The following is a 15,471-nucleotide window of genomic DNA, read 5'->3' as shown; positions in this document are numbered from 1 at the left end:
AGACAATTGATAGATTGATAGGTGATATATATATATATACATTGCATACATACATGCATACATACATAGAATGCAGACTACATTAAAAGATAGATAGGTAATATATAAATGATAGGTAGATGATAGATAGATAGATAGATAGATAGATAGATAGATAGATAGATAGATAGATGGGTAGAGATAGGTAGGTAGAACAGTGTATTGCCAAGCTTCTAAGCAAAACCATTTAATTGAGTAATTCTGACACTACCACCACCACCACCATCATCATCATCATTAAGCAAAATCAACAACCTGGTAACGTATGAACATGTGTTAAAGTAATTCCAAAGTCTATTCATGTGAAACAGACTTGTACATCTGGTAAACAAACCAACATCAGAGAAGGAAACAAACACTTCCTGTATACCAGAGGTTGTCAACTGAGGATATTTTTTTAATGGGGAACATTTGAATGAGATCTAGAGACATTTTTGCCTCTCAGTATAGAAGGGATGATGATGATTTCGAAAATCCTACAATGAACAAGAGTAGCCCATCGTAATAAGTGATTACCTAGCCATATAATTTGAAACTTCTGAGACTGAGAAACCAACAAAGGCTCTCACTTGCCCACATAGGCAGCTAGTAGCCACTTGTAACATACTTGCTGAAAATGGCCACTGAATGAATTATTTGTCAAGTGGAGCTACCCATCCCAGTTCTCTCCTCCACATTTGGATTCACCCTTTACACCCTGTACCCATTAATAGACCCTTTTTGTAACACATTCCAAAAGGCACATTCCAAAAGGCACATTCCAAAACATATTCCATCAGCCTAAATCATATGTAGTTTCACACACACACACACACACACACACACACACACACACACACACACACACATATTTTTTTTATTAACTTGAATATTTCTTATATACATTTCAAGTGTTATTCCCTTTCCCGGTTTCCGGCAAACATCCCCCTCCCCCCTCCCCTTCCTTATGGGTGTTCCCCTCCCAACCCTCCCCCAATTGCCGCCCTCCCCCCATAGTCTAGTTCACTGGGGGTTCAGTCTTAGCAGGACCCAGGGCTTCCCCTTCCACTGGTGCTCTTACTAGGATATTCATTGCTACCTATGGGGTCAGAGTCCAGGGTCAGTCCATGTATAGTCTTTAGGTAGTGGCTTAGTCCCTGGAAGCTCTGGTTGCTTGGCATTGTTGTACTTTTGGGGTCTCGAGCCCCTTCAAGCTCTTCCAGTTCTTTCTCTGATTCCTTCAATAGGGGACCTATTCTCAGTTCAGTGGTTTGCTGCTGGCATTCGCCTCTGTGTTTGCTGTATTCTGGCTGTGTCTCTCAGGAGCGATCTACATCCGGCTCCTGTCGGTCTGCACTTCTTTGCTTCATCCATCTTGTCTAATTGGGTGGCTGTATATGTATGGGCCACATGTGGGGCAGGCTCTGAATGGGTGTTCCTTCAGTCTCTGTTTTAATCTTTGCCTCTCCCTTCCCTGCCAAGGGTATTCTTTTTCCTCATTTAAAGAAGGAGTGAAGCATTCACATTTTGATCATCCGTCTTGAGTTTCCTTTGTTCTAGGGATCTAGGGTAATTCAAGCATTTGGGCTAATAGCCACTTATCAATGAGTGCATACCATGTATGTCTTTCTGTGATTGGGTTAGCTCACTCAGGATGATATTTTCCAGTTCCAACCATTTGCCTACGAATTTCATAAACTCGTTGTTTTTGATAGCTGAGTAATATTCCATTGTGTAGATGTACCACATTTTCTGTATCCATTCCTCTGTTGAAGGGCATCTGGGTTCTTTCCAGTTTCTGGCTATTATAAATAAGGCTGCGATGAACATAGTGGAGCACGTGTCTCTTTTATATGTTGAGGCATCTTTTGGGTATATGCCCAAGAGAGGTATAGCTGGATCCTCAGGCAGTTCAATGTCCAATTTTCTGAGGAACCTCCAGACTGATTTCCAGAATGGTTTTACCAGTCTGCAATCCCACCAACAATGGAGGAGTGTTCCTCTTTCTCCACATCCTCGTCAGCATCTGCTGTCACCTGAGTTTTTGATCTTAGCCATTCTCACTGGTGTGAGGTGAAATCTCAGGGTTGTTTTGATTTGCATTTCCCTTATGACTAAAGATGTTGAACATTTCTTTAGGTGTTTCTCAGCCATTCGGCATTCCTCAGCTGTGAATTCTTTGTTTAGCTCTGAACCCCATTTTTTAATAGGGTTATTTGTTTCCCTGCGGTCTAACTTCTTGAGTTCTTTGTATATTTTGGATATAAGGCCTCTATCTGTTGTAGGATTGGTAAAGATCTTTTCCCAATCTGTTGGTTGCCGTTTTGTCCTAACCACAGTGTCCTTTGCCTTACAGAAGCTTTGCAGTTTTATGAGATCCGATTTGTCGATTCTTGATCTTAGAGCATAAGCCATTGGTGTTTTGTTCAGGAAATTTTTTCCAGTGCCCATGTGTTCCAGATGCTTCCCTAGTTTTTCTTCTATTAGTTTGAGTGACACACACATATTTTTATTACTGAACTTGACTAAGTAATATGCCTTAATGCCATGTCTCTGTAGTAATGAAGTATCCCTTTAGCTTATGTTGAATGAGTATAGGTTATAAGTTCACTCCAGAATGCCTATGTCACAAATACTCAACAGTTTCTTGGTGCACCTTTCCTTGAAATGTCAACTGAGAGCCTCCCAGGTAACAATAAGTCAGGCTCAAATTGTTACAGAAAAACATAGCCATACATTTGTCAAACATGGCTAGAGAAATTTTATTTAGATTAATGCAAAATGAGAGAGAAACTTCAGTACCAACTGACCTTAACTCAGCTGAAACAAATGGTGAGAGCTACTAAACCATCAAACTACTAAAAAAAATTATTCAAAAGTATTGAATGGGAGAAAGAGAAAGGAGTATGATAAAATAAGAGCATCTGTGTTTGCAGACATGTATTTATTAATGCTAGGCTTTGGTACCACTAGGAAACATGAGCCTTCCTGTTCTTATTCTTCTTGTTCTTTTTCTTGTTCTTCTCCTCTTCCTCTTCCAATTCCTTTTCTTTTTCCTCCTCTTCCTCTTCTTCTTCTTCATAGTATTTCAAAGGAAGTCTCTTTGGTCTTTGAGTTATAGAAGATAAATCTCAAAAGAAATATGCAGTCATGTGTAGACTAAGGTAATTCTCTAAGAAAAGTGATGCTAGGTTTTTCTCGTCAGAAAAAACATCACTCGGTTTTCCCAAGCACGAACTTTAAGGAGGCTGGTGTGCTCTGTGTTGAGCTGCTACAGTTGGTATGGGTGAAATCATTTGCCTTCACAATTAGCAATCCACATTGGTCGAGATCTAATTGAGAACAAAGCTTAAAGGAACAAAACTAAAATCTGGTCAGGGAAAAGGTATTTGCTCAAAGCCCAAGGGTCTCTCTGAAATTTTATGTGTCTTGGAGGTCTTGTAGGTACTGTAAGAAAGTTGGGTGGATAGCTCAGAAATAAGTATACTGGCATAATTCTTGTCATACCAGTGTAGCATAACAGAACCCCACTCTGAGGAACTCAGCATTCATTTTCTACTTCAGGAAACTTGAACCTGGAACTGTTGGCCAAATTCCTTCCCCAGTCTCTGAGGTTTCAAAGTCCAGGATGTCATTCTGAATGTCCTCCTTGCATCCTTTCTCAAGGCCAGCACTCTGGCGGGGGGGGGGGGGGTATGCAAAAGACTCAAATACCAGCTGGCTTGTATTGGGTCCACAATACCTGCTGGCATATACTGGGGTCCACATGGCTCATTTGTCCTTTTTTTAATCTTTTCAGTTGCACTCCCCCTCCTCATGCCTGTCTACTTTAATTTGCAATCCATGCAAGTGATGTATCTTCGAAAGTACTGGACGGTGAGTCACTCATCCCATTTTCTAAACCTAGACCAGATAGAAAATGAGTTGAAAGCGCTTAGTGTTCTTAGGTGTAGCTTCTGTCAGTAACAGGACATCAGAGCGAGACAGTGCTCAAAGAACAGGATCTGAAAACGTGTTCAAGGCTTCTCACTGTAATGCTTATCCCTGCAGGACATTGTGTGGGTCAGCAGCTTTTACATTCGCTATTTCATCACATTTGGCCCTTTCTATGGAATTTTTGGAACAGTGTTGCTCATATATTTGGTCAAGTAAGAATATTCTCTTATTTCTATAACCTCTTTTACCAGAGCTACTTGTAATTAGCAAAATATCAAGGCAATGTGGTTCATTCCTATGAAAGGCAACAGTTCAAGTGATTGAATAACACAAATTCCACCTAAGAAGAATTTGCCCAGGTTCAGTTTTCCACCATGTTCTTAGATTTCCATGTCAGTTGTTTTTGAAGGCCAGAATAACTTAAGCTGCTTTGACATCATGGACTCTGCCAAGAATCATGACAGGACAAGAAAAAATGTTAAGCTCTGTTATGACTAGAATTTTTTCACCAAACCAAAATGGCTTTAAAGCCCTATTTTGCTTAAATAGCCCTTCCCAAACTTATAATTTGTTTATATTTCATTCAGTTGCATTGCTACACTAAACCCCTATTAGTTGTAAGAATAATGGGAGCAACTATGGATCAGACAATCAGTTAAGGGTTGACAGTCATCGTTTTGTTTGATGTAATCCCCACAAGGCCTTACAATGTAGATAGTATCATCTTCTTTCTTTCTGCTCAAGGAATGGAAGCATGAGAGATTAAATGCCTTGCCTATGGCGACAGAACAAGTAAGGGCAAAGACTGTTGCCAATACAGACCTCGAACCCAGCTCTATCTGATGACAAACTGTCAGTTACTTTACAAATGCCCTTAAAGAACCTGGTTTGGTTTTTTCCCCTTATGCTGGGGATTGAACTGAGCTTCCTGCATGCCAGGCAAGCACTCAGCCCCAGGATCGTTTATGCTTGTGTCTACTCTAGACTATTGTGTCTATTTGCAGGCAGTGCTCCTTTGAATTAGGAAATGGGACAAATCATATCATCAAATGCTTGTGTGCCAACACTAGATAGAAATGATACCCAATGCTTGCAGCCAACAATCAGGCTGAGCTCAGGGACCCTGATAGGGGAGCTAGAGACAGGACTGAAGAAGTGGAGAGGTACTACAACCACATAGGAAAAACAATGTTGGCTGGCTGAACCACAGTGCTTACAGGGACTAGACCGCCAATCAAGGAGTGTACAGGGAGAGATCTGTAGCTCCAGATACATATGTAGTAAAGGATGGCCTTGTCTGACATTAGTGGAAGAGGAGGCCCTTGGTCCTGTGGAGATTTGATGCCCCAGTGTAGGGAGATGCTGGAGTGGTATGGCCGGAGTGGGTGGGTGGGTGGGTGGGTGAGCACCCTCATAGAGGCAAATGGGATGGGGGACAGGGCAGATTGGATGGGGGGGTAGAAGGGTACCCGGGAAATGAGATATCATTTAATATGTAAACAAATCAAATGATTAATAAAAATTAATAAAATTTAAAAAAAAAACAAAAAACAAATAGCACTTGAAGAGGAAGTAGACAGTAGCTAGACTCTTTGAGCCACTTTCATTTCCTCCAGGATTTGGCCAGTTCAAATAGAGGTCATGCAAGCAAGCTCAGTGATTGCACCTAAAACATATTAAATGAGTTGCCATTCCCTCTTTTTGTTCCTCCACAGGTTTATTGAGAGCCCCTGGATTGCATATGTTACCCAGATGAGCCACATACCGATGAAAATGAGCAGGGAAGAGAACCTGGACTGGCTCAGCACTCAGGTGATGATGGCATTCCTGAGGACAGTCCTTCCAACCTGACTGGCTTACGGCTGCTAACTGTAATATACATCTATTATAATGATAATAATAACTCACCTTCCTAAAACAATTTCCTGAGGACAGGCACCTCGGAGTGTTTTGTATGCAACTAAGCAAGGTGGACACAATGATTATTCTCACTTTACAACACTATAAAGCCTACTTGTGAAAAAGTTTGGTAACTTGTACATGGCCACACAACTAGTAAGTGATGGCACCAAGCTTGAGACCTAAGCAGTTTGGTTATAGAGTCTTGTCCGCAAAGTAAAATCAGTCAGCTAAAACTCAAAAGCTAAATCTGAACCACTGGTTGTTTGTATATATAAAGGTTTACTGGGACCATAGTCATGTTTGTTTGTTTATATATTATCCATAACCACTTTGATGCTATAACAAAATGTAATATTGATGACAAAATTAAAAGATTTTACTATTAAAACTATAACCCATTCCTTTATTAAATACAAAGTGATCATGCCAGAAACTATATACACACAAAAATAAAAACACTTCAGGGGTTATATTTATATACTTTTGTATATATGGACATATATGTAACTATGGTAATAAAAAAAGGCTATCATTTTGAGAACAGTGTAAAGTATGGGTGGAGTTTGAAGGAGGATACTTGGGAAAGAATGTAAGGAGGGGAAAGTGATGTAACTCTATGTATTTAAAACAATAGTCTAAAGAAATGTTTATTATCTGGGAATTTATAGAAAATATGTTTTTACTTTCTATTCTAATGACTCGATATAACAAAGTCTTTCAAGTGAATCTAAGACTTAAAATTATAGGATGAGTTGCACCCTAGCAATCAGAGAGCCCTTAGCCTTTAGAGTAAAGAAGAAGGGTCCTCGGGTGTTTGCCCTGAAAGCTACTTCCACATCTTCTAGTTTTCATTCATCATTTCTTTAGTCATCGGTTAGATTCCATGTTTTCTACATACTCATTGGATATACATTTCACTTTACGTGAATTGTTTCCCAGTACCCTTGACCTTTTTATGTAAGCATAAATATTTTTTTGGATAACATCTTGTAAAGTGGGGCTTTTAAAACATTGCCCATAATATGTGTTATAAACATTTTCCTACTTGGTTCTTAACCCTGTAATTTTACTCTAGAAGGACTACATTAATACTTTATTATTTCATGTCACTCAGAAGCACTCAACCAAGTTCTACCCTAACCATATGTTTTCCACCACAGTCCTAAAAACTTACCTGCATCAGTCAAACTCCTCATTCATGACAACACAACCTTCTGTGTCTGAGGAATGATTGTGGCTTTTTCTCCTTCAATCCTAATACCCCTTGACATCTATTCCTTTATAGGTACTTCTTAGTAAAATATATTTGTATGTTTTAAATGATAATCTTCTTGAAGGCTGGAACTATGTCTATGTAACTTAAGTTACATAGTTACTAAAAAACAAAAAGTAAACAATAATATGTGTTGATAGATTTACATAAAATTTAGCATTTTCTTTGACACTTAGGCTTACTTATAACTAATGCAAGCTTTTTGTCTTCTGCAGATTGTGGCCACCTGTAATATTGAACAGTCATTTTTCAATGACTGGTTCACTGGACATTTGAATTTCCAAATTGAACACCAGTGAGTGATGCAAATGGTCTATTATGAAGCAATGGCTGACCCTTAATACCATCCAATATGGCACAACCATTTAATTATGAATCTCAGAAAATTAAAAAGATTAACCAGGGTTCTCTAAAGACTGCTGTCCATCAGCACTAATAGTTGGGGTAGTTGGTGAGAAGGAACACCTAACTATTGTGGAAAGTTAAGTAGAATCATAGAAATGGTAACTTAGTTACCATATATTCTGAGCTTTAAGAACAGGTGATGTCTGTGGTGGGGTGGAAGAGGTGTGTGGAATGTGAAGTTCATGTGCCCATGGGGAAATCTAAAAATAAAAATTAAAGCATTTATATAACCAAGTTTGGTTGAAATTTAAGTACAATTTAATGTAACTATCAGGTTAGGACCAAAGTCATAAAATAACCAATAACGAAATCTAGTCACTTCTGAAATTCACCAGTAAATCTTAAAATAATCTTCCAATTAATCAGTGAAGTGGACATACAATAATGAAATAGAAGGTAACATTTGTACATCTGATCTCCCCAGAATGCTTACAAGATGGTTCTCATGGTTCCTTCTGTGAAGCTACATCTAAGAGCCAGAGAACAAAAGAACTCTTATGGTCTTAATGTTGTTTTCTTAATTCTTTATTCTTTGTAAATGCTTGGTCACCCTAGAAAGGAAGAATGAAGAGTTACATATTATTAAAAAAATATTCAGGTCAAGAAAAATTACTGGGCTGCTATGTGCCAAACCTTGGATAAAAGACTTCTTCCCTTAAATTCCAATCTGAGACCTTCTTCTTAAATGTAACAGTCAGACCTAAGTGAATACTTAGCTGTTGAACAGTATGTTTGAGATAGGAAGAACAGAAGAGAGGCAGTAATGAAGGAGAGATGATCTGCTCTCTTAAGCAATTCATAATTAATTTAATTGCTACCTTATCCATATTTTCATTTGACCTGACCAAAATAAGCATATTAAATGGCTAGTATTTATTTTCTTAGCATTTCCCAAATACTTGCCATCCAGATGGCTTATAGAGATGTTAAAACGTAAGCGTTTAGGGGTAACAGATTTCAGATTTGGCTTACTAGAAGGCTTACACAAGGTCAAGGTTGGGTCTACATCCCTAGTACTGTTTTATTTAGAAATAAAAGAAATAAAACTCCTGCATTTCTCTTTATGTTTAAGTTTCACATCTGCTGTTTGTTTTCTTAGCCTCTTTCCCACAATGCCACGCCATAATTACCACAAAGTGGCACCTCTGGTGAAGTCACTGTGCACCAAGCATGGATTGCAGTATATAAATAAGCCCATATTGAAGGCATTTGGAGACATTGTCAGGTAATAACACAACTTACCTTTGCTCATGGCTGGCATTTTCTTTTCTCCCCGGTTTCTAAACTTCAGCAGCTTTTGAATCTTTCATCTAACAACCTCTTGTTAAGAAACATAAGTATCGACAGTAATAAAGACACAAATATTTACCATTTACCTACTTGATTCTAGGATATTTCTCAGTAGAAGTACTCTAGTGTCCTCCATAGTTCAAATTTCCTGAAATCATAGGTATGTAAGATTTGTCTTTGTATTTATTCCCCCATAGACCTCTGGACATGTTTTAGAATTTAACATAGTATGAAAGACCATCAACTCTTCTGATCTATTGGGGAAATCATTAATGTGCAGGGGTATGTAATACAAGAATCAGTCAGGGTAATAAGCCATTTGTAACTAATCTAAGAACAAATACATATCCATGCACATACATTTTCCTGCAGGATATGGTACTGGACAAATTTAAAACCACTTGTCTGAGTTTAATAATGTTCTCTTTAAAAATAATTAGGGGAGGGGCTGGGGATTTAGCTCAGTGGTAGAGCGCTTACCTAGGAAGCGCAAGGCCCTGGGTTCGGTCCCCAGCTCCGAAAAAAAGAACCCCCCCCAAAAAAATTAGGGGAATATTGTGAAGGCCACCATGGCCACATCTGATTTTATCTGGCTCCTTCAGACTCTCTACATTCTTCTTCCTTTCTGTCATATGCACATCTGGTCTACCTCCACTTGCTGAAAACTCCCTGTACCTGAGCATCTTATCCTTTTGCCACTTTTTCTTATACCTGTAACATTCTTAAAAACTACAATTTTTTCACCTTCTCGGTTCCTAATCATTCTCTAAGGCTCATTGCAATTTTTTCCCTTATGTCAGCCTTCATTCATCCCAAGATTAAATCTATCCTTATCACAGTTCTTATCACAACCTTAATTAAACAGCTTGCTAAGTAAACAATTATTTAATGCTTATCTTTCAAGAGGAAGAGTCTGTATGGCCAGAATTCATTTCTGTCTCTTTTGATGTTATGTTCCTAAATCCTAGAAATACATGTTCAACATTATGAAATAGGGTAGGTAGGTGAATATGGTATGAGTTTATATTTAAGTATATGGTATAGAAAAGAATAAAATGAAAACTAAACCTTTTCCCTGAAAGAAAGGCAAATTTATCTGCTAAAAGCAATTCAGTGCATTTGTTCCTCTTCCCTGGTTCACGTACAGTGACATTTTTCAAATATGACTAGAAACTATATTGTCTTAAAAGAAGCAGTGAATCTGATAAATGTTTCATGGAGAATCCCTTTGCACTGAGTTTCACTTTCTGACAATTTTGTTTTCTTCTCTAGGTCCTTGAAGAAGTCTGCTGCCCTCTGGATGGATGCTTACTATGAATGATACAGAGCCTTGCATTTATTAGTATCTCTGAAGAAGGTGGTGGCTGTGCATGTGCTTTTCTCTGATTAACTGAGAATTAACTGGCAAAAGTGGCATACATGAGTGTCCCAGGAATGTGAGTCCCAAGGACACATATTAACCTTTCCCTGAAGGTCTTCTCTGTAACTGAGAGGAAGAAGAAACAGAAAAGTGACTTCTGTCAGAATCACAAAGGGAAGACACTAGCTCACTGTTTTCACATTTTCATTAGGGTCTTGGACTTAGTTCCAATAGACCTTGGTGAAATTGTTTCTGTGAGGGGTATAATATGATATGGACAGAAGTGGAAGTGAGAAAAGTAAAGACCTCTGACTGAGCTCGTTGGAAGTCAGTGTAGTTGTTCTTAAAAGAGCATTGTTTATTTAAGACATTCCTGTTGAAGTACAAATTTTTGCTTATTTCCTTTCAAATAGGTGAACTTCAAAAATAATTATAATCAACATTAAAATATCTTCAAATGCTTGTCTTCACTTTGCACTTGCAGAATTGCAAATAAAACGTGTATTGTTAGTGTACATATGCAAGTGTTTCTGTATGGAGAAATTAGAATTTCTACAGTCAGCCAAAAGAATTCCCCTGAGTCCAACTCAAATAGCAACTGATAAAGATCTGCTTAACAGTGTTTCTATTTAACTGAAGAATAGTGTCCCTTGAGTATAGAATTAAGTTTCCTACTCCTTATGTAGCAGAGCAAAAGTTCGCAGTTTTTCTTACTGAATTCTACTTGAATGAAGGAAAGAGCTCCATTTTCTATAATGAGAACAATAGGCTATAGCAAGTCTTTTTTTTTTTTTTCATTTTTTAGTAGCAAGTTAAGCTGGTCTTAGCCATTTTCTCTCTCATGAGTAAATTTCACAATGGATCTCTATTTCCATTCTTTTTTGTTCAGTCTTGGTTCTACAACATATTTTAAAGAATGTATCTTCATTTCACAGATTCTCTAATTCATTGGTAATTGTTTGTAGTGATCTCTTAGAATATTCTGACTGTGGGTTATTTAAAAACATATACTGATGGATGAACACTTTCAGTACCACACTAATTTCTTTTTTTTTAAAGCTATTCCATGAAGGGCATAATAAAACATGACCTTATTTTCAAGAAGTAAATGTGTAAGAGCAAAGCTTTCTTCCATAGCATTCAACAAAGCAATCCTGTTGATTTATCTGTTGCCTGAAGTCTTCAGTACATATTCATTCATTGTCCCGAAGCTTGTAAAAATACTATAGGTTTGCTTGCATTTTAATTGAATTGCTGACAAAGAACAGAACATTTAATCAGTCACTGTTCCAAAGGTTTCACAAATACACAGACAAAAGTTAAGAAAATAAGGACAAACTCCCTGGAGAAGAGATGCTAAAATGGTCATAATGTCCAAAGGGGAAGTTGGGCAGAGGATAGGAAGGATGCAGAGCTCTGTCTACTCAGTGATTACTCTTAATGCTAGTAGAGACACAGGTGATTTCTCCTACCTGGACTCAGACTTGCATATGGGTGAAGTTGCAACCTGGTGACTTTCTCTAGTTGTTCCTGATCCAGTTCCTGTAGGGTCTCAAGCTCTGCTCTTTTGTGGGGAGGGGGTACAGGGGACTAGGTAATAGCAAAGAATTTTGCACAAATCTAATTACCGCAAAGGAATTCCTAGTCAGTATTAATATATGGCTAATTTTGAAATTCTACAGACATTTCATTACTATGAAATATTAGGCAATGTAGAGAGACTATACTGAGAAATGTAAAAGTAGTTAAATAAATAAGCAGATCTATCTAGCTAGTCCTGAGCTTTTCTTTTCTGGGAGGTTTGGATTACTACTCTACTCGGAGCTCTTTGCTTCTTACTAGTCTGATTCTGTTCTTCATGATTTATCTTGCTAACTTTTGTTGTATAATTTTAATGAACTTTCTATGTCTACCCTAGTTCTGAATAAAGACTGAGAAACTTACATATTTATTAATTTTAACTTTAAGCCTTAGATTGCTCTTGTCCCCAACTAGTGCTTATGACTTAAATTAACCCAAATACAGTAATCTATGCTCTGCCACATGACTTGTTATTTACCACTCCTTTAGTCCTAGACTGCTTCTTCTGCCAAGTCTGACTGGCGAATCTTCCCCTGCACCTGATTTTTATTCTAGAGTTCCTATCTGTCTTGGAAATCTTGCCTTAGTATAGAAATTATTTAATCCCAATCCGAGGTTTCTACCCTACCTTGATCATTCAGTTCAAGATACATGTAACCTTATATTTACAATAAGCATTAAACAGTACAAGACTTGGGTAGAGATCTACTTTCTATGCTATTAGAATCTACTTTCCTATCAATAACCCAAGCTATTACTTATTATGTTTCATTTTGGCTGCTCTTAACTCCAATTGGCCAGCCATTGGGGCCGTGTTTTCATGACTCACCTAACCCAGGGGCAGCGTCTCCAACTCCTTTACCTTCTTCATCTCTATTGGCTCTCCTCTAAGAGAAGAATCCAAAACCCCACACATGTCTCTTCTGCCCATTTATTAGCTGTGGGCATCTTTATTTACCAGTCAAAAATAACTTGGGGGCAAGGTTACATAGCAGTACTTGAATCTAAATGCAGTCTCATCTCTGGGACAACCAGGTCTCAGGGACTCAATATTAGCATTAAATACAAGCAGCGTCACGCCAAGCCACTATACTGCCTTTTCTCTTCTCCTTTGTAATAGGTCATCAACCTTTTAATAAACCAATAAGGAGGTAAGAGAGGGAAAGTACAAAATACGATGTAGCCATATGAATAAAACTGTCAACGACTGGTGTGCGATCAACTCTCTGCATGTAAATCAGCATTTGAATAACACAAAGACAGTTTTTGCACAGTGCATAAAGAGACCACCCAACAGTGTTGTTGTCAGAATTTATACATATCTTGTAAGTTACTCAGTTTGTTGACATATAATTTTTATAATGTTCTGCTGTGATCCTCTGTATTTCTGTGGGTTGCATAAATATACACGCTAAAGTATGTGCTGGCTGCTAATTCATAAGACTAGTTAGAAAAGAAACCAAAAGAATTATAGAAATGAAACTGAGGATTGAGGGAAGTCTGTGGAAAGGCTGCAAGGTAAGGAGGGAGGAAAATGACAGCTCAACTGGGTAAAATGTGAGATGATAGAACAGGTCAGACACTGAGATAAAAAGAAAAGACCTTGTGGGGGAAAGAGAACAAAGGATAAAAACTTTTAAAAAAATTAGCAGAATCAAGCACTAGAGAGGTTCAAAGTGGAAGAGCTAATAATCTTTATTATGAGTGTACTGGGAATCCACTAAGCAGTAGGGCTTAATAAAGCTCTTAAGGTCATTTTATTTAAAGACTCAGAAGCCATGATAATTAAGCCACTTTCACTTTTTTTACCCATGTGTCAGATCTCTATCCCATGAAGGGCAGAAATAAAGTTACCTACAGAATCAGTCTCCTAAATTCTAACTTAGTGATCATTGGTCAGAAGTTGCAAAAACTGCTTATGTTCTCTACCTCTAAATAACAATTAAACATGAAAATAATATCAAGTACAAACACCAACCATCATACAGTGAAATATAAGATTATTTTTGGATTTGAAATTCAAAAAGAGACACCACCCAGACCTGAAGGGACCCGGTCAACAGTTCTCTGCACAACTGTACAAACAATCCTGAGAACTCAGAGGAGACAACTACTTCTGCCCACATTCCTGACCCAAGAGGAACTTGCCTACTGCTCTCTGTGCCCTCTGAGTACAGGTATCTAAGAGCAGTCAGGGGTAGGACTCTTCAGTTTCTGCCTGCGCCAAGAGCTGAAAGCCAGTAACCAGGAGTGCCTGAGAGGAGAGGTAAGACCAACTCTTCTTCTCCAAGTGACCCACTTGGAGGCTTCAGGTAATACAAACTCAGGAGCAGGTCTCTGTTCCCAGATTCAGCTGAAAGAAAACAGGTCTATGGGAGTGCTGACAAACAGTCTTAAAGGAGGGTTAAGCCACTGTCAGAGACAGCAAGACCAACTAACAGAGAGAAAACCTGATGGCAAGAGGCAAGCACAGGAACCTAACCAACAGAAACCAAGACAACTTGGCATCATCAGAGCCCAATTCTCCCACCAAAGCAAACACTGGATATCCAAACACAGCAGAAAAGCAAGATTTGGATTTAAAATCATATCTCATAATGATGATAGAGGACTTTAAGAAGGACATAACTCACTACCTTAAAGAAATATAGGACAACACAGGTAAACAAGTAGAAGAGGAAACACAAAATTTCCTTAAAGAATTACAGGGAAACACAACCAAACAGGTGAAGGAATTGAACAAAACCATCCAGGATTTAAAAATGGGAATACATACAATAAAGAAATCACAAAGGTAGACAACCCTGGAGATAGAAAACCTACAAAAGAGATCAGGAGTCATAGACTCAAGCATCACCAACAGAATACAAGAGATAGAAGAGAGAATATCAGGGACAGAAGATAACATAGAAAACATTGACACAACCATCAAAGATAATGTAAAATGCAAAAAACTCCTAACCCAAAATATCCAGAAGTCCAGGACATGATGAGAAGATAATAGGTACAGAAGAGAGTGAAGACTCCCAACTTAAAGGGCCAGTAAATATATTCAACAAAATTATAGAAGAAAACTTCCCAAACCTAAAGAAAGAGATACCCATAAACATACAAGAGGCCTACAGAGCTCCAAATAGATTGGACCAGAAAAGAAATTCCTCCCAGCACATAATAGTCAAAACACTAAACACACAAGGCAAAGAAATGTTAAAAAGCAGTAAGGGGAAAAGTTCAAATAACATATATAGGCAGACCTATCAGAATTACAACAGACTTCTCAACAGAGACTATGAAAGCCAGAAGATCCTGGGCAGATATCATACAGACCCTAAGAGAACACAAATGCCAGCCCCAGCTACTATATCCAGCAAAATTCTCAATTTACATAGGTGGAGAAACCAAGATAGTCTATGATAAAACCAAATTTACACAATATCTTTCTACAAATCCAGCCCTACAAAGGATAACAGACCAAAAACTACAAAACAAGGAGGGAAAATGCACCCTAGAAAAAGCAAGAAAGTAATCTCCTTACAATCAAACTCAAAGAAGATAGCCACACAAACATAATTCCACCTGTAACAACAAAAATAATAGGAAAGAATCACTATTCCTTAATATCTCTTAACATCAATGGATGCAATTCCCCAATAAAAGGACATAAACTAACAGACTGGATACATAAAGAGGACCCAGAATTTTGCTG

The 15,471-nt window shown here is 38.1% G+C and overlaps 1 protein-coding gene across 1 annotated transcript in view; it reads left to right on the top strand.

The window, feature by feature from the left end:
- Fads2b (fatty acid desaturase 2B) overlaps nucleotides 1-11,288 on the top strand; it is a 40,594-nt gene extending 29,306 nt beyond the window's left edge. The window contains 6 exon segments of the mRNA NM_001429865.2: nucleotides 3,818-3,894; nucleotides 4,069-4,166; nucleotides 5,670-5,766; nucleotides 7,345-7,424; nucleotides 8,634-8,759; nucleotides 10,097-11,288. Coding sequence (NP_001416794.1) covers nucleotides 3,818-3,894; nucleotides 4,069-4,166; nucleotides 5,670-5,766; nucleotides 7,345-7,424; nucleotides 8,634-8,759; nucleotides 10,097-10,145 — 527 coding nt within the window. The 3' untranslated portion in view covers nucleotides 10,146-11,288.
- The last annotated feature ends 4,183 nt before the right edge of the window (nucleotides 11,289-15,471 follow it).

This window comes from Rattus norvegicus, chromosome 3 (genome assembly GCF_021556685.1).
Source record: "Rattus norvegicus strain SHRSP/BbbUtx chromosome 3, alternate assembly SHRSP_T2T, whole genome shotgun sequence".
Lineage (NCBI taxonomy): Eukaryota > Metazoa > Chordata > Mammalia > Rodentia > Muridae > Rattus > Rattus norvegicus.
The sequence above is the reverse complement of the archived record's forward strand: the minus strand, read 5'-3'. Positions and strand labels throughout refer to the sequence as shown.